The sequence below is a fragment of the Ruditapes philippinarum genome, unplaced genomic scaffold (genome assembly GCF_026571515.1).
Source record: "Ruditapes philippinarum isolate M1 unplaced genomic scaffold, ASM2657151v2 ctg560_1_1_1_1, whole genome shotgun sequence".
Taxonomy (NCBI): Eukaryota; Metazoa; Mollusca; class Bivalvia; order Venerida; family Veneridae; genus Ruditapes; species Ruditapes philippinarum.
In genome coordinates, this window is record NW_026863686.1 from 79,927 (window position 1) to 104,462 (window position 24,536).

At 34.0% G+C, this 24,536-nt stretch overlaps 1 protein-coding gene across 1 annotated transcript; it reads right to left on the reverse strand.

The window, feature by feature from the left end:
• Positions 1-362: 362 nt before the first annotated feature.
• Positions 363-24,536, reverse strand: LOC132722984 (zinc finger RNA-binding protein-like). The gene is made up of 22 exons (XM_060707628.1): positions 24,405-24,536; positions 22,153-22,365; positions 21,576-21,669; positions 20,846-21,049; positions 20,118-20,317; positions 19,507-19,689; positions 18,925-19,120; positions 18,675-18,773; positions 18,306-18,365; positions 17,798-17,940; positions 17,112-17,239; positions 16,612-16,732; positions 16,236-16,387; positions 15,642-15,752; positions 15,063-15,240; positions 12,927-13,062; positions 11,704-11,801; positions 9,500-9,595; positions 4,795-4,906; positions 3,220-3,317; positions 2,053-2,203; positions 363-1,323 (listed from the first exon to the last, which is right to left on the reverse strand). The coding sequence occupies exons 2-22, from the start codon at positions 22,357-22,359 to the stop codon at positions 1,274-1,276; spliced, it is 2,817 nt and encodes a 938-aa protein (XP_060563611.1). The 5' UTR covers positions 22,360-22,365; positions 24,405-24,536; the 3' UTR covers positions 363-1,273.

A 24,536-nucleotide genomic window follows, 5' to 3' on the forward strand; every position in this document is an offset into this window, starting at 1 on the left:
CCAATAACATGTGTGAAAAATTTCATACCTTTCGCTTACTCAGTCTTTTTTCTTCAGAATGTTTACCGGAAAAATTTCATTTTCGCTTTAAACATTACTTTTTTGTACGTTGCACCAACACAGTATAGGTCCTAGAAAGACCTCAGGTGCTCTTCTGTGCATTATTTCAGACCCGGTCGAGCACCCCGAGTAGGATCATCAACGTCCCGTAAGCTAGCTGGATAGCTTCCTTACATTATTAACATTACTTTGTTAATTCTCTATGGCAATATAAATATTTCTATAAATTGAGCTTATAACCAAGGAACCATTTCATTACAATGGAAAGTGTTTATATGAGGAAATAAAACAAACAATATCCATCAGTATATTTTCTCTTTATTACCACAACATGTTTTGACAACATGGATCTTTACAAAAATTATGATGAACATGTACAATGCAATGCAGTAATAGATGAAAATTTCCTAGAGTTTGACCAAATATTTTTGAAGTTTACAAAGTATTGTATAAATAGTTTGACTATTAATATACATTATTTTTCCCTCATGCATTCTCTTCGGAACATGGAGATTAACAAATGGAATTATACCTCCCCCACCCCCATTAAGTATTGTCCTGATAAAAATACCTCATCAAGGCTTGACATGGTGACAATCCCTTTATGACACACCCACATCACTAGATTATGTTTACCTATATACATATGTAAATTACTTCTCAAAGACAAACATTTACAACAAAAATAAATCTCCTTAAAACGGAGCATTATGAAAGGAAAACAACATGATTTTGCAAGATGAATTAGTTATAATGCTTCCGGACACAGAAAACAAAACGAAACAAAATAAACCATTCATAAAACTAGACAGGATTCACAATTTTACAATCCTTCTCAGAACATAGTGACAACAGTAAAGTAAGAATAAAGAAGCAGTAATTCAATGTTTGGTCACCTTTCTAGTAAACCACAATTTCCTTATCTAACGAACTGAATTTTCAAATAAAAAAAAATAGTATATAAATTTCATGCATTTATTTACAAAAAAAAGAATGTATAATCACATCGAACAAGTGCATCATACTTGAAAGAAAAATATTTTCACCTAAATGTCTGCCTCTCTCACTCTCAATGACTGACATTTTAGGATTTTAATGATCTATAAATACAAACACACAAAAAATATAGTTTTAAAAATGATTCACCAACTTATCAAACTTAGTTGTCTCTTAATACACAGGAGTGTATCACATGTTACTCAATATAGAATGTTTATTTTGTATCCATAGTATCTTCTTCCTTCTTGTCTTTCTTCTCCGCAGCTACAAAAAATGAATAATAATAAAATACTAAAACATGTTCCAAGGCCCTTTAAGCTTAAAATTGTTAAATATAATATCTCAAAATCTACAAATTTTTTGTGTCCTGTTAGTTTCTGCAGCCAGTTGCTTCTTAGCGGTTTGGCAATAAGTACAGTTATAATAAGTGATATAGTATTTCACATGGCCCTTAAAATACCGCATTGTTTATATTTTGCTTCTTTTATTACCAATTACTTCACATTCAGCATTACTTTCTTTTCAGGCGATAAGCATAAGCATCTTGCATGATTTAAATGCATTATTACTGTCTTATATACAACATGATAAACCACATGTACTCCCTTTCTACAGAAGGATGTTCCTTAAACATTCGGATTTCCTATAATGGTCAATGGTAAATAAGTGATATAAATCATATCAAGGCAAAATTAGAGTACTTTTATTACTCAGTAGATAGTGTATGTACTGAACCTATTAAAATAGCACTGGGAACACTTTATTTTTTATTTTATCGTCAATGTATATTCACATTTGAGACACTTCAAGCTAAAACTAGAACATACTTAAGGAATATGCTTTCCTAATGAGAAAAGGCACTTAAAACATGTAAAGATACAATGCAAGGGAAATAACTTGGATCATGAAATATATTTCCCAGTATCTGCCTAATAGCAGCTTGATTAACCCTGCAGCCAAATGACTCACTAAACAAAGGGAAGTAATGCATACCTGTTCCTTCACCTTCGCCCTCACCAGCAGCGCTATCAGTGCGTCTACGTTTACGGGAGCTAAATGGTCTCCTAGCAAACCTTGGTACAGGTAGTGCATCCATGCCCAACACTTTATGAATCTGTCTGAATGCTATCAGCCTCAATGCATGCTGCAATAGTAATAACAAATATAATCAATGTCAATTATCAAAATACACAGAATTTTTTGTTTGGTTTATACAGAATTTATTTTAGTTCGATTGTGTAGAATTTTGTTTTGTTTGTTTCATTTTACGCCTTTTTCAACAGTGTTTAAGTCATATAGGCGGGTAGTTTCCTAACCATCTTTCCTGGAGAGTTACACCAGTACTAGACAACCTTCCTCCGCGCTAAACTACCAAAGCATCTCCCGGGGATCGAACCCACGCCAGAGAGGTAACTGGATTAGACGTCATCGACTCTAACCCCTCGACCACGGAGGCGGTATCGATTGTGTAGAAAGCTATTAGATTATATACACACTTTCGAATCCATTCCTAGAACCAACCTGTACTGAGCAAAAATACATGTATTGGGTTTAGCAAAAGAACAAGTATTGGGTTTAGCAAAAGAACAAGTAATTTGTTTAGCTAGCTAGATCACAATTACATTTTCAAAGTAAAATATTTCTAAGATCAGCTTAAAGCCTAAAACTTGCAAAATTACAGGAAAGTTATGAAGAAATCTAATGAATACATTCACAGACTTTACAGTGTGTTATGTACTTCAAATTTTGACGATGAAAAAACATTTACTACATTACATAATAAGAGTTCATGACAAACAAAAACCAAATGACGAGCAAGACCAGTAAAATTATCATTGTTCACTATAACAATGTCATAAAAGAATACAAACATGTTTATTACCATATGAGCCGCGTCATGACAAAACCAACACAATGGTTTTGTGACCAGCATGGATCCAGACCAGCCTGCGCATCCGCGCAGTCTGATCAGGATCCATGCAGTTCGCTATCAGTTTCTCTACTTGTAATACAGTTGGTAAGCGAACAGCATGTATCCTGATCAGACTGCCCGCGGATGCGCAGGCTGGTCTGGATCCATGCTGGTCCCAAACCCATTATGTTGGTTTTGTCGTGACGCGGCTCATATATTACCATGGTAAATGCAAGATATTTTTTTACCTGAGCAGAAGCAGTAATATCTTCTCTTTCTTGGTTACTCAAACCTGAAGCAGCATCCACTGGGTCTTTCTCACAGGGATCCAATAAACCAGGACCACCTGAAACAAAACACAAGTTATCCGTCAAAACTGTATCAAAATGCATACTTCATAGCACTTCAGATCAATTAATCCATTTAACAAATCAAGGGTATGAATAAATAGAGGATATTTGTTTAGTTCAGTGTAAGATCGGAATATATTTCACCGAGTGAGCACCAAAAGGTATATTTCACAAGTGGCGAAGCCACGAGTGAAATATAAACTTTTGGTGTTCACAAGGTGAAATATATTTCGATCTTACACTAAACTAAACAAATTTTCTTTTTATTATATGCAAAGAAACGTTTTTTAAAGACATTAAACCTAATACTGAATGAAAAGTGCGCCAAATAATAATACAACGTGACGTCATTTACGACGTCACGTCATTAAGTTGGTACCCAGTACTGTGCAAGCTGGTATTTCACTGAAACAATGTAAGGGGCTTAAATTCAAAACAGTGAAATTATCAAAGTGGTAATTTCACTGTTTCAAACCGAAAAGCATGTAAAAAAGGCTATTAAAGCAACTAGCTGGTCAGATAATTTTCACATTAACAATCTTAAGCATTACAGTGTCCTCATCAATACAGTTTATATAGAGGATATTTGTTTATTTCAGTGTAAGATCGGAATATATTTCACCGAGTGGGCACCAAAAGGTATATTTCACGAGTGGCGCAGCCACGAGTGAAATATGTACTTTTGGTGTTCACAAGGTGAAATATATTTCGATCTTACACTAAACTAAACAAATTTTCTTTTTATTACATGCAAAGAAACGTTTTAAAAAGACATTAAACTTAATACTGAATGAAAAGCGCGCCAAATAATAATACAACTTGACGTCATTTACGACGTCACGTCATTAAGTTGGTACCCAGTACTGTGCACGCTGGTATTTCACTGAAACAACGTAAGGGGCTTAAATTCAAAACAGTGAAATTATCAAAGTGGTAATTTCACTGTTTCAAACAGTGAAATTACCAATTTTATGTCACTGATATATTTCTATAAACCACCGAAAAGCATGTAATAAATATACATAGTAATTGCATTTAGCATTTATAAACTTTGACTGAATATTCCATAAAAAATTGTTCTTAAAGTTCAGTTTCTGTGTGTTTTTTTCTTTCTTATTGTGTTTTTTTCTTCCAGTTGTGTTTTACATTGCATCAACACAGTAGAGGTCATATAGCCCCTTCCCAGCTTTACTGGTGAAGATAGGCCTTGAGTGTCCTTCCAAGCATTATTTCTGGCACAAACAGACACAGAAGTAGAACCACCTATGTTCAGTAAGCTAGCTGGATAGCTTCCTCACATGAAAAAATTCAAAGTCCCTGTCAAGATTCGGTTCCACAGCAGTGAGAGGCAAGTGGTTTAAAGTCAACAGCCTTAACCACTCGGCAACAAATGCCCCAAAGTCCAGTTTGAACAATGACAGAATTGTACCATGAAGTACATATTTTAACACTGTTATAACTTCTGTTGTTTACCTGGAAGAAGTACACCAGAAGCAATACATTCAAACACACGTCTTAGAGCATCTCCAGGATTCAAATGTCCACCTCCACTGCTTACACATTTCTCCACAAGTAGTTCCATTGCCTGAATAATAGTTCAGTTATAATAATAACAAGCAAATTTGTTGAATTTATATCCCCCGCCGAGTACTGGTTATTATTAACACAACAACTGAAGACATAAGGCTTTATTTATATATTAATCATGGCATAAACTGTAATATTCTTTGAACTTGAAGCCTAAAAATGTACCTTCAAACAAGAAGAATTTTTAAGTTTTCACTATATACATATAAGGAAAATCTATGACCCCCTGGAGTGGGGCCAATTTTGACCCCAGGGCTAAAATTTGAACAATTTTGGTAGAGGACCTATATCCAGACGAAAATACCCAGGTGCACAACTACAAATACTGATCAACATTCCTGTAAAGTTTCATGACTCTAGGTCAAATACTTTTTGAGTTACATGCCACACAAGTTGAAAATGACAAAATTTTACTAAGTCAAAGGCAATAACTCTAAAAATACTAAAAATATCCAGACGAAAATACCCAGGTGCACAACTACACATACTGATCAACATTCCTGTAAAGTTTCATGACTCTCGGTCAAATACTTTTTGAGTTACATGCGACACAAGTTGAAAATGACAAAATTTTACTAAGTCAAGGGCAATAACTCTAAAGCTACTAAAAATATCCAGACGAAAATACCCAGGTGCACAACTACACATACTGATAAACATTCCTGTAAAGTTTCATGACTCTAGGTCAAATTCTTTTTGAGTTACATGCAACACAAGTAGAAAATTACAAAATTTTACTAAGTCAAGGGCAATAACTCTAAAAATACTAAAAATATCCAAACAAAAATACCCAGGTGCACAACTTCACATGCTGATCAACATTCCCATAAAGTTTCGTTGAATTCCAGCCATCAGTTGCAGAGAACTACTCCGGAAACGAAATTCTAAGTCAAGGGCAATAACTCTAAAAATACTAAAAATATCCAAACAAAAATACCCAGGTGCACAACTTCACATGCTGATCAACATTCCCATAAAGTTTCGTTGAATTCCAGCCATCAGTTGCAGAGAACTACTCCGGAAACGAAATTCTAAGTCAAGGGCAATAACTCTAAAAATACTAAAAATATCCAGACGAAAATACCCAGGTGCACAACTTCACATGCTGATCAACATTCCCATAAAGTTTCGTTGAATTCCAGCCATTAGTTGCAGAGAACTACTCCGGAAACGAAATTCGGACGGACGGATGGACGGACGGACGGACGGACGGACAACGCCAAAACTATATCTCCCTCCCGATTCCATCGGCGGGGGATAATAAATATATCAACAAGAACCGGTTGAACCGGGTGATGCTCCCCGAGAAGGTTCTGGACACAGGAAAGTATAAAAAAAATGAACAAAGGGCAATAACTCCAAAATTAGACCAGGCTTTGTTTAGGTTCTTTAAGCGTTGCAGTTCTATCCAATTATACCTAGCTACCTACAAAGTTTCATGTTGATATCTCTAATAGTTTTAAAGTAATGTCCAGGACAAAAGTCAAAAAGTAAAAATAAACAAAGGGCAATTACTTCAAAATAAGGCAAGGCAGAGTAATGATTCTTAAGCACTGCACTTCCACCCAATGAGACCTATCTATCTACAAAGTTTCATGTTTATATCTCTTATAATTTTAGAGTAATGTCCCAGACAAAGTTCAAAGTGTCAAAATGAACAAAGGGCAATAACTCCAAAAGTAGGCAAGACAGTGTAACAGTTCTTGTGCACTGCAAACTTACTCAATGAGATCTATCTACCTACAAAGTTTCATGTTGATATCTCTTATACATTAAGAGTTATGTCCCGGACAAAGTTCAAAGTGTAAAAATAAACAAAGGAGGATAATTCAAAAATTAGGCAATGCAGAGTTAAGGTTCTTGTTCACTGCACACCTACTCAATGAGATCTATCTATCTACAAAGTTTCATGTTGATACCTCTTATACTTTTAGAGTTATGTCCCGGACAAAGTTCAAAGTGTAAAATAAACAAAGGGGGATAATTTAAAAATTAGACAAGGCAGAGTTACGGTTCTTGTGCACTGCACACCTACTAAATGAGATCTAACTACCTACAAAGTTTCATGTTGATACCTCTTATACAGAGTTATGTCCAGGACAAATTTCAAAGTGTAAAATAAACAAAGGGGGATAATTCAAAAATTAGGCAAGGCAGTTACGGTTCTTGTGCACTGCACACCTACTCAATGAGATCTATCTACCTACAAAGTTTCATGTCGATACCTCTTATACTTTTAGAGTTATGTCCCGGACAAAGTTCAAAGTGTAAAATAAACAAAGGGGGATAATTCAAAAATTAGGCAAGGCAGAGTTACGGTTCTTGTGCACTGCACACCTACTCAATAAGATCTATCTAACTACAAAGTTTCATGTTGATACCTCTTATACTTTTAGAGTTATGTCCCGGACAAATTTCAAAGTGTAAAATAAACAAAGGGGGATAATTCAAAAATTAGGCAAGGCAGAGTTACGGTTCTTGTGTACTGCACACCTACTCAATGAGATCTATCTACCTACAAAGTTTCATGTTGATACCTCTTATACTTTTAGAGTTATGTCCCGGACAAAGTTCAAAGTGTAAAATAAACAAAGGGGAATAATTCAAAAATTAGGCAAGGCAGAGTTACGGTTCTTGTGCACTGCACTTCTACTCAATGAGATCTATCTACCTACAAAGTTTCATGTTGATACCTCTTATACTTTTAGAGTTATGTCCCGGACAAATTTCAAAGTGTAAAATAAACAAAGGGGGGTAATTCAAAAATTAGGCAAGGCAGAGTTATGATTCTTGTGCACTGCACACCTACTCAATGAGATTTATCTACCTACAAAGTTTCATGTTGATACCTCTTATACTTTTAGAGTTATGTCCCGGACAAAGTTCAAAGTGTAAAATAAACAAAGGGGGATAATTCAAAAATTAGGCAAGGCAGAGTTACGGTTCTTGTGCACTGCACTTCTACTCAATGAGATCTATCTACCTACAAAGTTTCATGTTGATACCTCTTATACTTTTAGAGTTATGTCCCGGACAAAGTTCAAAGTGTAAAAATAAACAAAGGGGAATAATTCAAAAATTAGGCAAGGCAGAGTTACGGTTCTTGTGCACTGCACTTCTACTCAATGAGATCTATCTACCTACAAAGTTTCATGTTGATACCTCTTGTTGTTTCAAAGTTATGTCCCGGACAAGAAAAGGGGACGGACGGACGGACGGACGGACGGACGGACGGATGGACGGACGGACGGACAAGGCGGCGACTATATGCTCCCCCGAAATTTTTTCGGGGAGCATAACAAAATGATGTTCATATCAGAAGCTTTTTTTATTTTGTACAAGTTCATACTGTAAACAATAACTGTTAAGACAACACACTGAACTAACCTCAGTGCTTCAACAAGAGCCTCCATAAATCAGGAATTAACAAAGAGGAAGAATTTGTTCAAAATACATGACATAATCTTGGATACTTATCCAAGAATTTTCAATTTCACCAAGAGCAATATTTCATTCCAAGTCTATGCCAGAGTTACTGGTATTTGAAAGTGACTTTGAATTGTAATTCTGAAGACATGTCATGTGTTAAGTTTAAAGAAAATACCTTCCGTTATTTTTAAACATGAAAATTGCATTCAAAACTATGACTAACAATATTCTATGTAAGCAACAGGCCATAATTCAATCAAATTCCAGGTCAGTTATAGACCCTTGACAATATCCTCCAATTATAATCTTGAAGACATGTATCAAGTTGCAAAAATATATCCTTAAGTGCTTTGAAGATTAGTGTTGCAATGAAAAAGTTGAACAAAGAATTTTCTAAGTTCACAAAGGGTCATTACTCGATGAAAATTCATGTCCGAGTAATGTGCTTTGGAAAGTTACCTCTAATTATGATGACAAATTCCATGTGGATATCTTCAGTTGTTTTGGAGATTGATGTTGCATGCAAAACTTTTGGTACACAAATGGACATTACATCAGTTAAATTTCATGCAACCCCTATGGGCCTTAGACAGCTAGCACTAATTATAATCTTGAACATGTGTATTAAGTTTCATGTGAATATCTTCAGTTGTTTTTAAGTCAATTTCAAGATCAATGTTGCAAGCAAAATTTGACCCAAGAATTTTTAAGTTTACAAAGGGTCATAATTCAATCAAAATCAGAAGAGTTTGGACATTAAACGGTGAATCACAAGTATGATCTCTGACACAAGTGTAAAGTTACAAGCAAATATCTTTAATGGTTGATAAGATAGGTACAGCATACTGACATAGGAGACTGTACAAGAAATTGCAAGTAAAATTTCAGCCAAAGTGTTATGCATTACACTGAAAAATATGATAGCAACACAACTATTTTTTCAAATAGTCAAGCTAAAAAGCTTTTAATTCCAATTCAATATAGATGTATATTAATCATTCCATGGCACATATCGATCATCTTTGACAAAGACAGAACAGTTCTTTTTCCAGCTTTTAACTAATGTAAATCAACTGATTTTAATCATACAACATCATTATAAACACCAATGAGTAATTAATATCTTCATTTAAGCATAAAGGAAAACTAAAATAAAACCTACCCATTCATTCAGTGGTGTCCAAGTTGGAACCCGTTGGCAAAGGTCTCGTAGGATTCTTATCACAATAACGCATGACTGCAGACCGTTTGCTCTAGCCTACAGATGAATTATAGAAATACTTTCATACTCATCTAATCATGTACATAAGATATACGATCAAGAATCTGGACTTTTTTTCAATCATGAATGACAAAAATGAGTAAAAGGTTTAATCCTAGATATATGAAAGATGCAACTGCCATTTATACTATTAGATACTATTATGGGTCTGAGTAAGAGAGTATAAAAGTTAAAGCTGTCCAGCACAATGTCATTTGTCTGTCATGTCAGGCCTGGGTTCAAATTATGGCAGCCGTTCTTTTAAAATATAGGATAAAACAAGAAGTCACTATTCATGACAATATTATAAATTCATCTACTTCTTCTATAAGAAAGTAGTTCCTAAGTAATTTTAATTACGCTTGTCATTTACTTTATTAAAAGATACAACATTTGTTACTGAAATCCAGATTCCCGAGAGTTTGGAGGGAGGAGAACATATATATGTGAGTAGATTTTGAGCCTCGGCCAAGTATTATACACTTGGTGACAGCTGTATGTCTACTTTCGTTAACTTTCCAGCCTCATGTGTAATGAAGATCAATGATCAATCTTAAAACTAGTCACTTCATGGAATATGCATGGATCTGTACAGAGGGGGACAAAATATACCTATAACACTACTACATATGTGCAACATTTGTGTGTCCAAATTTATGATGGCTAAAAATGACAATTTGAGAGCTTAAAACAACACTGTCAAGGGCTTATAATTTTGACAGAGTTGCCTTAAACACTAAAGTTGTCAATATCATTAAACAGATTTAAAAATATTAAAGCAAAGCAATGGAAACGTTAGGACTGTTCTGGCACTGCCCTTGCATAATAATGACAACTCAAAAGTGTTCAATATACTGATACACAGTCTATAATGGGCGTACAGTTTTTAATCAAAGTCTTTAAAAATGTGCAAAATATGTTTCAACAGTTCCATGATAATGCATATTCTATTAGTCAACAAAAGATCACTCAATCATCAAATATTGTACTCCAATTCATACACACCAAACTTACACCCTGTATTTGTTCTATTTTTAGAAATAAATGATGATTAAATGTCTTTATGTAAGCTTATGACTCTGACAGATCTACTTACCTTGTTTCACACGAATAGTAATAATTTAATAATTGCCAGTTTTATGTTTGCATATACTGGTACTATAACAAAAGTTTCACTGAACTGTATCAGTAAAAGCATGTTCTTTTGTTGTTGGTTTTTTTTGCAAATTTTTGATTTGACTAATCAACCAAATTTGACATAGTGTCTAAAACAAAACCATGACAATATTCCAAACAGACTACATCTGGGCCTTTCATAATAAGGTGGCATGATATTTGCCAAGCATGTATATTATGTGCAGTCACAAGACTGTAGATGTTATGCCAGAGAATCTTAACATGTGTCAAGTCAAAGTTATGAATCCATTACATAATAGTCAAGCCAATTTTTACTTTAGAGCAATACACTTATATTTCAATTTTTTTTACACTTGGAATGCAAACTGTCCTTATTTTTTACACTAATTATATCATACAAAGGTGAAGTAATTTTAATGCGAAAATAGCTCCTCTATTCATGCCGCCTAAATAGTCATGACAAAAAGAAACTCCACAATTCAAACTGGACTTGTCATATGTATTAATTTTTTTATGTGTGTGTGTGTTTTTTTTTACACCAATTTAAACACATTTATGGTCATATCTAGGCAGTTGGTCCACCTAACAGGCTGATTTTTAAGTCAATGAGACACAAATGAACATTCGATCCAAAGTCTATAATCAAATTTTCAAGAGAAATTAAGCCTTGACCAATGATCAGACCAGACACCCCTTACTTATCTGATGCTCTTCCTATTGAGCTAATCAGGCTGACAAATTAAGCAGAAATAACGTCAAGAGTCCTACTGCTCTCAAGTAAATCCTGCCTTGGCTATGATACAATGGATTGGGAGAACCTACTCAATGAATTCAGATAAAAGATTGATCATTCATACCCATAGAATTTTCTAACAACCTCATTCAAACAAATTCATGTAAAAAATGAGTAAAATATAACAAAAACACATGTCATAAGGCTGCAAAGTAGTATAAAAGTAGTATCGAACCTGGAACCATTTAGCATGTCGTAGGGCTGCTAGAGCATCTAGGCATTTCTGCCTATCCAACACATCTGGAGGATCTTTCACCGTTACTGTTGTGGTCTCTGTATTAACAAACACGCATGATGGACTACTTTCTGTATGGGTGTTTGAGCATCGAAACAGGGCTTCAGGTTCACAGGGAGATTTCTGAGCCTCTTACCGCTCAAATCTCTCCCCTATAGGAGGACACTGTCACATACAATGCCAGGCTTTCTACAACATGGTTATCTTTTTACACAGGGAAAATGCTCAAGACATTTGGGATTGAACAGTTGTAAAATACACATCTTCTAGATTTCAAGACTTTTAACAGCAATGACAAAATTTCATATTGATAAAAATAAACTATATTTTGTATTGCATGAAACCTATATGTGTTAAAACATGACCATCTTCTAGGATTAAAATCTCTACAACAATATCAAAATGTATTCTTAGACTTTGAAAGAAATTATTAAGAACAAATTTCAAATAATAATGGCTCAACAATTATTAACCAAAAGACTATTTCTTAAAATAGCGTCTAAATGGAATTTCAAGAGAAGCATTTAACCATTAATTAAAGATATATTCATGGTAAGAAAACACATATTGAAAGGGAGACAAAGGTTGAAGTAAAGCCTATTTATGCGACAGAGTCCCCCAACCGAAGCCCCGATCATGGTCAAAAATCCATCTACACTTCCCATGAAGCTCACTGCTAGTAAAAGAAGGCTTCCCAACGTTTAGCATGAAAATGAACAACATTTTATGTAGTATTAATACATGACAGCAAACTTTTTATTTCAATACAAATTAAACTTCATTGTAAGCCTTCCGTTTACACTGCATTTTTCATATCTTTTTTTCTTCTTTCCTCTTCCATTAATTTCAAATTTCAAGACTTTTCATGTTTAGTACACTTTTGATTGTAGATTGATCATGACACAAGATTGAAAATAAAAATGTTTTCTTCCTTACAACAATAAAATATCTTCTTCCTAATATAAATGATTATAAAAAGTCATATATTAAAGATATATTTTTTTCCATTCTTTATTGCTTATCAAGCCCAGCCATGACCATTCTACTGAATGCCAAAAACAAGTTTCCAAAATACTTGCTGCAATTGTTTTTTTTCACAAGTCTTAAAATATAATTCACGTGTTAATCCAGGATATCCCCCCAAGTGATAATGAAGACAATACCTCCTTCGGTTGACTCTCTCATAATAGGTGACGTTAGGGTAATCGTGCACGAGACTTTCGGATCCACGTTATTTGTGACTACGATGGCTGCCTCCTCCACACATCTCTTGACATCATACTTCTCCTCTGTTACAGTCTATTACAGATAAAAAAACTTTGTTTACATCTTTGTCAACTAATCAATATCAATCAAAAAGTTAGCCATACAAAATTAAAATGAGCATACCATATTTACTTAGTATCACGACACTATCGCGCAATTAAATAAAGATTGATCAGCATGCCTATCATATAAACTTCTAGACAAATATTTACTACTAATTCTGAATGTATAAGCAAAATATTACGACTCTTTCACTGGCCCTATATATTGCCTCAAACAATCTTTCAGTGAAACATAAGTAAATTGCCGAAACTTAACTGACTTCCCTAAGCTAAAAACACCACTTCTTTACAGTTTAACAAATACTCGTGATTTTGTGAAAAAACCGATTTGTGGGGTTCTTACATTCATGGATTGGACGTTTTTGCAAAACAGTAAAATGCAAATTATGCAAAACAAAATACAAAATGTAATATTGTAGACAAAATAAAATGTCTTTGTATCTAAAATTCATGGATTGACCTACCAAAGAAAAGCACAAAATTTACAGAGACGTTTTCAGTAGTGATGTTCCGAATGTCGCAAGTCGCCGATAATCAGTTACTGTTATGTAAAACGACAATAATCAATTCACAAAAATTTGTTCCGCGACGTCGTCGAAAATGTTTAAAGTATCAAAGGGAATAAATTCTGACGGTAATTTTCTTTTAGGAACATCTCGCCGATCGCAAAAAAATCACTCAGATACATCTTAGAGTTGAACAGGATCAATAAATGATGTAAACAATAGTAATATAATGTGATATGAATGGTATTATTTGACATCCATTGAAAAACAAAATCTATTTCATCAAATTATGACTATATAAGGTTAAAACTGTGTTGAAAAGTGCTAAATGAAGTTTGTGTTACTAAATATAATCAAGTGCCTTGGTAAGAAATGTTACTTTCCTATTTCTTTTAACGCGACTTTTTTCAAAAGTTATCGATTATGTCCCATCCGACTGAATCGATGATCGATTGGGACAAATTTCATCCGATTTCCATCACTAGTTTTCAGAGTTGACTTTTCATTTCACATAATGACTCTTATTTAAAACCTGAACACTTTTTAGCCACATCATTGATAGGGTAAAGAAACCAATCCTAATATCTTTTATAACAAAGACTGATGACCAAAATAATATCAAAATTAGAAATACAGTCGACTCTACTTATAACGAACTCGCTTATAACGAATTATCGTTAATAGCGAACTAAATCTGACATCCCCTGCCGATTCCTTCTTTATTTTATATTAAATCACATCGCTTAATACGTACTCGCTTATAACGAATTTTCGGTTATAACGAACCATTTTTTCAAGCCCCAAATGACGGAAAACATTTAAATTTCCTCGGTTATAACAAACTGTTATACTTGAAATATCGGGATGAGCTTGATTAGGATCAGTACATGAATAACGCTATCCAATAATTATACAATCAAATGATTGCACAAGTTAGTTATGGCTTCAGGGAATAAAGATTTTCATAAAATGTTTTCACAATATAATTTCCTACTTGTTACGGAAAATTTGTATTTCACACCCTCAGTTGATTGCTGTAAATACCCGATAATTGCCAAATAATCGATTTTTTTGTTTGCAATATTAACCAAACGATAATAAACGATAAAAGAACTTTATAGACAATTAATACATGAATAAATACTTGTACCATGTACATGATATATTGCTCAATAAAATGCCCCGCATTAAATAACCGCTGAAGTAAATACCGGTTACATCGGTAACCAGTGGAGAGTATGGCTTTTTCACAGCAAATTTCCCCATCCAAACAAGTCAGCAAGTTGCTGCTACTTCGCTTTTAGCGAACTTCGGATATAACGAACGATATTTTAATGTCCCATTGAGTTCCTTATAACCGGAGTCGACTGTATGTTTATGTTCAACATTTGTTTTCACATCAAACTGAGGATGACCATTAAATGTACATGCATGTGAAATAAGCTTATATAGGATTCCTACTTACAGCAAATTGTTTTGGCAGACCATCAGCTACTCTCTCCAGCAATGTGCGAGTGGGTTTCTCCGAGCATAGGACAACCAGATGAACATTGAGATCTCCATGAAGCAGCAAACCCTTTGCTAGAACACCAACTCTCATCACTCCCTTTAATATACGTGGAGGTACAGCCTCTTCCTTCTCTCTGTGACCAAGAAAAAAACACAAAATTATTGAAGATGAAAGTATATTCAATTATTAAGTCAATATCACATTATCTAATAGTGAAATACAACTGCATCACAGGACGAAAACAAATATAAAATTTAAACACAAGCCAAATGAAACAATATATAATTTCATTTACACACTTGGAACACAGCGTTGTGAATAATAAACTTATTATATATCATGTAAGTTAAAAATAAACACACTCTCTAATGTGTTTCTGGAACCAACTCATACTAAGCATTTAGTGTAATGATTCTTGCTAAAGGTAAACAACAAATTTTTTCTCAAAAGGTTGTACCCCACTTCTCTCTAAGCTGTAAACCCAGTGAAGTTTAAGATAAATGCAGTTTCGTATATCATAATAAAATAATTTACGTTTCTTTTGTTTCCTCGTCTTTCTTCGGAGATTCTTTCACTTCTTTCTTCACTTTTATAGGTAGCTCTTTCTTTACATCTTTACTATCAACACCTTTAGCCTTTGCATCACTGCAATATACACATACTTACATGATACAACTTTTTCTTTAAAAATTGTTTGCACTCAATATAATTTTGGGTACTTGATGTTTAATGTTAGCATATGTCCTTTTAAGCACAGAAACATATATATCCTCACAGCTTACTCAAATTTACAATACTTTAAATCTGGTTTTAGTTTTTTAATTTTTCTTCACAAAAATTTCTTGTTCAAAATGTTAATATATATATGAGCCGCGTCAAAATAAAAACCAACATAGTGTGTTTGCGACCAGCATGAATCCATACCAGGCTGTGTATCCAGCGCAGTCTGATCAGGATCCATGCTGTTCGCTATCAGTTTCTCTACTTGTAATAGTGTAAGCAAACAGCATGGATCTTGATCAGACTGCGGGGATGTACAGGCTGGTCTTGATCCCATGCTGGTAGCAAACACACTATGTTGGTTTTGTCATTGTGCTGCTAATATGTGATATAGAGGTATATATTCACCAGTCTGCTACATAGTCTGACACTAGTTTGAGAGCTTTCTCACAAGCTGACACAATATTCTGTACATGTTGAAGCTCCTCTTCGTTAGGATAGATTGAAGCATGTTTGGCCATCACATGACGATCATCAGATGAATCTGGCTTCCTCACACCCTATAATTCAAAGGTTTGAAAACTCAGAAATGTCATTGGCCATATAACATAAACAAACAAGGCAAAGACAGTAGCACTACAACATGGAATGATGTGTCTATGTTTCTTTTTGTTTTGCTTAAAATCTATAGCAAGTATCCTGTATTCCAGTGAAATTACTTAAAATTAATACTTATAATCTTGGCTTACTTAAGACAATTTACATGTAAGAAACTGATACATACTGGTGGCATTTGTCCAAATCTCAGTGGTGGCATACCAGGTCTTCCCATTCTATGCCACTCATAATATTCCATCTCTTCCTGATAGCGGCGACGTTCTTCCCAGTAATACTCCTCCTCCATCCTGTATAACATATATTACGTTCAACATATCACTACTGATTATATAAACAAATCTTATACATATGCAGCCAATTAATTACTCGACACCGTTGGAAAAAGTGGTCATAATGAATTATAATTACCATCAGAGAAAAGTTATAAAAATCAGAGATAAATTATAAGATTATACATTGAAACCTTGCATTTCTGCGTTCTCTATGCAAGTACAACACAGCCTTTCCTCTCTTTCTGAATGAAGAGTTTACACTTCTCACACCTAAGCATAGTTAGATTTTCATATTGTACATGTATATGAATAATCAATAAATAAGCATCTGAACATGTTAGTTACATTCAGTAACAGTCCTTTCAGATAGTTACAAATAAATTTGTATTATTACCTTTGTTCTTGCTCTTTACGTCTCCAGAACTCCTCTTTCTGTGCCTGACGTCTCAACTTCTCCTCTTGAATCTTGCGAACACGAATACTAGGCTTAATCTCAACTTGTAGACTAGGATCCACTTTTTTCTATGAAGAAATAATTGATCACATCAGAAAGGCAATAATATTCCTCTACTTTATGTATATTAAGTTTGATACAATTTCTTTTCTCTGAACCATACACTGCTAATATGCATGAGGTATAGGCAATTTTTTCCATATAAAATATTATTTTTACATACTTCTGTTGTGCAATAGCCCAATAATGTGTTAACATGGGCGAAAGTTCAATAACAATCCTGAAAATCTGTACACAACAACTTTTTTTTGGTGATATCACTTTATATATTGACAGCACCTTATGTAATTTTGGAACTCTTTAACGTCGTAAGAATTTGCATGAACCCAAAGGTATGCTTCTCTAAGGTTGCCCACACTGACATTCTTAAAGGTCAAATGGCAAATTTCCAACTTAACTAGTGGATGAATGGCCCTTTCACAGATTTACCTTTCAGAAACTAGCCGAAAAACTTCCTCATATGCAAGAATCCAAAGTTCATGATGGGACACAAAACTCTAACAATGAGGGCGAGTGTTTCACATATTACTAAAGATAATATTTCTAAAAGACTGAAAACACTTTACCTTATATTGCAGCCTATGCCTTCTTCCTTTCATGTGCATATCCTTCGCATTTGGATCATTGAATTTACACTCACATAATTTACAGTTAAAACTGATGATCTTTCCAGTGGCATCATTCTTGATCTCTTCAATGTACTCATGACCTGAATTACAATCAAATGTCAGAATGTCATGGGTTATTTCAAAATTTAAATAAAAACCAAAAACTGTTATTAACTGACAATCTTAAATACACAATGTATATAATCTGTATATTTTCACAAGAAGACCTGATGTTGAAATCCACATATTTATCTTTGACTACACATAAACTTTATTTCATATTAAGCAGTTTTCAATCTAATACAGATGTCAAAATGTAACAATTATGTTGCAAAAATAAAAGATACATGACCCTTTACAGTAACAATATAGCCCAACCTGCTTAAATGCAGAATGTACTATGAAATGTTTGTTTATACATGTTTCGAGTATGTGATTACTAAATCAATGTAAAATATCAACATACCAACTGGGGTAACATCCTTTTCTCCAAGAATGTTTAGAGGACCATCATCCATATCATCAGCTGAAATATCAGTTCTATAATTAACAGATAATTCTTACAGGACATGAATCTGTATCTATTCTTATTATTATATCTTACTATTATTCTATAATAGTTTTATATATATACTTACCTTGTTCCTAATCTAATAGTCAATTCTTGAAAAAGGTTTAACACAGAATGTCTCTGTTATTGAACACACATGCATATCATATTTTAACAGACAAAAATATTTTCTGCTTTTTAATGATAAAGAAGTTAAGCTAATAAATTTATCTTTTAATTTGTAACAAAAATTCAAACAAACAATATTAAAATTAAATTGCTTACAATCCACAGAAATTTGTGAGGAGACAGTTGAAGCTGAACTAGGTGTGGGTGCTTTCACCTCCTCCATCTTAGCACCAGTTGTCTTCAACTGACTTCCACCTGATCAACAAAAACAAAGAAAATATTTTAATAGTACATCATCTTGGTGGGGTTTTTTTTATATATGAAAATTACATTTTTAATAAAAAGAATATGTTTTTCAATCAAATATTACATTTTAAGTGTAAAGATTATTGTAGTAACAACTTACCAACAAAGGTAATCTTAGGAGTAGCAAGGACCTTCTTCACAGCACTTGGAGCAGGCTGGACTGGAGCTGCTTTTGTTGTGTTACTTGTAACAGTTTTAGCAGTGGACTGTGTTGTTGTGCTAGCTTTTGTTTGACCCACAACCACTGGGTCAGTTGATGGAATTGGCTTACCAAGTTTAGTATGTAGCTTAAGTACCTTTAAAAAGTTGTATATATAAATGAATATCAAAATTGCTAGTATACAATCCTTAACAGTATAAAAATGTTTCAACAAAATTTCTAGCATGCAATCATGAACAGCATTAAAATGAATCAACAAAATTTCTAGCATACAATCCTTAACATCATAAAATTGTTTCAACAAGGAAGTCTTCTGTTTTACTCCTATTACATAACAAATAAATTATATGGACAGAAAAATTATTTTTGGACATGTGCATAATTTCTATATTTTTATGTTCTCAATCATGCTTAAAATATTTTGATAATCTTTAAGCAAGATTTCTCAAGAGGAGCATATTCATCTGCGTTATATGAATTCTTAGATTTTTACCCATTTTTCTGCAGTAAACCTTTATTTACCTTTTGATGTTTAGCTCCTCTAACATGAGCAGCGTAAGCATCTGCTCCAGTACATGTAACATCACAGAGTTCGCAGCGCAGCTGGTTCTGACCTCCGCGGCCGGTGGTCGCAGTTGCAGTACCAGATTTGGCTGCAGCTTCTTTCTTCTTGTGCTTCTGGCCTTCCAGATGCTCCCTGTATGTCTGAAACATGAAATTCCTCCCATTTTAACAACAGATTTACAATTGAGTTGAAGGTGATAAAAGAGAACATGTAAAATGTATCTTGCTTGAAAGTGTGACATTTCAAGAAATACCTTGTTCAATATCTTTCATTTCATTAAGTACAAAATAGTGGAGATTTTTATTACACAAAAGTGTAAATAAAATTTATACACTTGGCAGATAAGACAACAGAAACCTTATATCGATCAAAGAGAAAGCATTGAGAGGGATTTTATTCCAAAAGCTTTAGCTGTGCAACATAGATCATTTATTTCACAGATCATTTTTCCCCTCCATAAATATCACTTTTTAAAAGTTGAAAATTAAACAGATAATTTTTGTTTCCGCAGATACCAATATCTTCTTTTAAAGGCTGACAAGATTATTACATGATGGACTATAAATACCTGTGGTCCAGCACAGCTTATCTTACACACATCACAATAATGGAGCTGAGGCTGCTTTGTAACTTTTGGCTTTCCTAATCCATTCTTGCCCACAGTGGTGGTTCCTGTTTTCTTCAGTGTAGACCAGGTACCAGTAGCTTTAGCAGCTTGTTGTTGCTGGTAATAACTTGTTGCAGCTGAGTATAGGGCTGCATCATAACCTGTGTACAATGAAAACTAACTAACTTAACAACTTACAAATTTCTCCACATGTGACCAATACTCATATTACATGATTTCAGAATCAGCAGTGAGAGGCATATCACCATTAGACTCAACTGTCAAGGATAAATTATGCTTTGCCTGCAGATCAAACCATCAACCCCTGAATTACAAATCGGGTAAACTTTCAGAATTAATTCAATATGTTGGTTTACAACAAAATTCAAATCAAGTCAAGAGAATAAACAAAAATAGAACCACTGATCATATGATAGTTGGATAACTTCCTAACATGAAAGTTAATGAAGACCGGAATCAAACCCAATGCATAGAGGGACAAGTAAACTTGCATATTAACCAATCACAGAGGCTCACCATCTACTGAGATACCAAGATACAAAATAAGTTTTATCTTCCACTCAAGGTCAATGCTTATATTATAGAAAGAATCTATTTATCAAGTCTCTAATGCACACAGATATCAAGTTAAAACTCTTGACTTTACTGATACAGTAAAAGTTATGTACCAGAATAAGTTGAAGTTGTAGCAGTGGTGGCTGACTGGTAAGTTGTGGCAGGGTTGTACGTTGTTGCACTCTGACTAGTAGCCCCGGCAGTGTAAACATAGTTAGTCGGTGTAGACGTCACTTGAACTGTCTGCACCTTCGGTACTGTAGCCTGTCTCTGTGCTGTGTAAGTTGTACCAGTGGAATATGATGGTTTCACCACAACTGTAACATTGATGAGGACAAGGCTAAGATTAAATTAATTCAGTAACAATGTGCTAATTTTAAGATGGGAAAATATTTTCTATTATTACATTAAATGATACATAAGCTACTACTATTTACGTTGAAAAAGAAAGTAGTTGTAACATATCATATCTAGGTATTACTAATTATTTATTTTGTAAAAACACAAGTAGGACTTTTTGCTCTGACAAAATCATGGCAAATTTTACAAACTGAAACTCAAAAGAACAAATATAACTGAATAGAGCTGCCAATGATTCAGTCCAAAGCATTCATGAACTATTGATATCTAATGACAAATATTGATCATTATGCCGAGTATAACGTTAAATCTAAATTCACAAAGTTCATGTTTACAGTAATATACAGTCTGTGAAAAAAGTTAAGTACATGTACTATTTATAATGCCCTATGCATGTTTTTTGTGACCATTATTTGTCTTCACTACTATGAAATATGTACATTAAATAACAACATTGTATCAATGACAGCTCAATAAATGTACCAGTTTGTTGTTGATATTGTGTATCTCCTGTTGTGTAAGTTGCAGTAGCTTGTGCAGGCTGATAATATGTCTTTTGTTCATATGTGGCAGCAGGCTGTTAATGAAAAATATACAGGTTAAATACAAAACAGATTAATACATTTTGTATTATAATCAAACAAAAACACATCTTGAAAGTTTTGCTCATGTGCTAGTAGTATTTCTTCTAAAGCATAAATTTTTTATGTTCTATTTGATATTTCATATAATCATACTTAAAACTAAATCTACTGGTCCATGTGTATTAACTAATATAATTTAAAGCATCAGAAAATTATCCATGAAATACAGACAAAAGAGTAGCATAGGATGCGGGACAAGTACAATTTAGTAGTCACAGGATGAAGGACAAGTATAACTTAGTGGTCAGGACAAGTAGCTCTGTAGAATTGTCTCATCCATCATAAATTTAAGAGAACTCGATGCAGGACATGTAGAAAAATGTTGCCTGCACATTTGGTTTAGAAGCTACTCCTCCTGCTTGACAAGTGACTGAGACTCTGAAAATATTTTTGCTGCTAATGCACCAAAAACTTACAGTAACTGCAACTTGAGTTCTAGCATAAGCATATTGCGGCGTGGTATGTTGTGTCTGGTAGGCATCGTATGCCTGTCCTGCTCTTGGTGCTGTAGCGTAAGCTGCTGCTTGAGGTGTTGCTGCAACAAATGCTGTCTGTACTGCAGCAGGATAAGCTGGGGCAGGCTGTGCTGCATTAGCTGCTGGGTACACATAGTGTGCCATCATTTAAACCTAAAATACAAGAAAACAATTTATAAGTTAAATCAGTACTCTCAAAAAACAAATTTTATACTCAAAAAAACTGTATCATAATTATCAGCTAAAAATTTTTGATACCCTTGGTATGTCCACCTTAACCAATTTTACTGGACTCAAGTCAGATAGAATTGAATGACAAAATTCTTTATACATGCAACAGTTAATAATTAAGAATTATGAATTTATGGAAACTAAATCTGACATATCACTTCCTTTAAACGGTCACTTGTGGGTCAGAAACATTGTGAATCCAAAAGAAAGTGTTTCACAGGATAAAGTTGGAGCCTTACCTAACACTTCATATTACAATATCTAAGTTTCTTTGATGTGCTTACACTGTGTGCAGCACTGTAGTGCATGATTGGGCATGATGCAATGTGAATTGAGTCAGAGCTTTATACAGCGACTGTTCCCCAGGAACCTTGGAATGATTTACCATAGCTATACCAAGCAAACTTACTCATTTTCTCAAAAAAAGAGTGAACAGTTCTTTTCTGTGACATATGCCCATGCTTATGATGCTATATAGTGGAACCCCATTGTATCGTGCTATTCATTGTATCGATCTATTTACAAATCTTTCAATTTTTTTGCAAAATGCAGTAGCTACTGATTGCTAACATTTACAAAAGTGTCACGAAAATCTTTCGCATTTGTTTTGTGCCGTAAAAAACGGTCAAAAACAGGTTTCCAGTACCGTCAGACTTTGTAGATAATAAATGGACTTATAAATATAGTGTTCTTATTAAAAACACATTTACTGTCTGTTGCAAGTTCCTTAATTTATGCTGACATTTTAAAACAGACATCTTTGATTCTAATTGACTGAAAAATCTAGCATAAAGATGGGTCAGACTTCCAAAACTTTGACTTAATGAGCGATTCTCACAATGCATCGATATAATGGCGTGACCTTAATTCTTCAACCTGTTTGACATATTTGTAAATAATCGTATATTCCAAAGCTAAAAACTATATATCAGTGATGTTTGCCATGTAAATTTAATGTTTTTAACTGCAGTTGTGATTTATGGGTTAATAGATCGATACAACGGGGTTCCAGGCTACAATCAATTGAATTTCTCAACAAATATCAAAGTAATAGGTATCAAGAACAAATACTGTAAACATGGATGAAAAGTTAGTTACAAGTAACAACTCACGACAACCTGCAAATTGTTATATCTGTATTTCGATTAGTAATATTCTACAAACTTCCAGTTCAAAAATTATACAAAAACCAAATGCGGGAAAAACGGTGTGTGATCTTGCAAATCCAAAATTTGTTTTTGTTTTTAATACGGGGAAGTCAAAGACCGGGCCTGCGAAGCGGGTCCGGGCTTTGGCTTGCCCGGCTATAGACTACACGTGTATATTTAAAAGAAAATCAAATAAAAAACAATTAAAAAATATATAGAATTCTATACCTATCAACGAAATTTTCAGTGTCAGTTCTAGTCGGGCACCGCCATTTACAATGTAACTCAATGATAATAGGCGGGGTATTCCGATAACGTACCAAATCTCAACTTTTCGGATAAATAATAATCGTCGAGTGTTCCGAGTGAAAACGGAAGCAGTGCATGTAATACCGAATGACACCTTTAAAACGGAAGGAATGAAAGGAATATTTTAACGACTTCCCCGTTCATAGGCTTTGCCTAATTTCATATTATTTTCCCAGAATTTTCTTATCTTGAACCACTTTTACTGCATCATTTTCAGATTCCTAACATTTTTAACACTACCCTGTAAAGATGAGCAAGGACTTAAACTAGTTACTTCTTAAAAGGAAATGATAGAGAGAATTGTGTCAGTGTTTTGTCAGTCAGTCAGACATGCGTGATGCGACACCGGCCCGGTTTACCAAACTTTCTTTCTTACTGCACGTACAGTACGTGCAACAAAAAAATACCTTTTCAATACGTAAGGAATGGACAAATATGTTTGACTAAACAATAACTAATTCAACAGTAATTTCACTTCAATGGTAAAAAGAAAATGTTGCATACTTAAAAGATTTTCAATCGATTTTTTTTCTGAGCCAGACAAAGTGCCCGGATGATCGTGTGCAGTTAACGGCGCCGCGCAATTACTCATGCAGAGATTTCACTTTAGTTACGGGATTGAAACCACCAAATTTC

Excerpts from the sequence above, each read along its gene's own strand:
- LOC132722984 (XM_060707628.1), bottom strand. The coding sequence starts at position 22,359 with ATGATGGCACACTATGTGTACCCAGCAGCTAATGCAGCACAGCCTGCC. Across the intron at positions 21,670-22,152 it reads GAACTCAAGTTGCAGTTACT|CCTGCTGCCACATATGAACA; the intron begins GTAAGTTTTTGG and ends TTTCATTAACAG. Across the intron at positions 13,063-15,062 it reads GTCTGCCAAAACAATTTGCT|ACTGTAACAGAGGAGAAGTA; the intron begins GTAAGTAGGAAT and ends TATCTGTAATAG.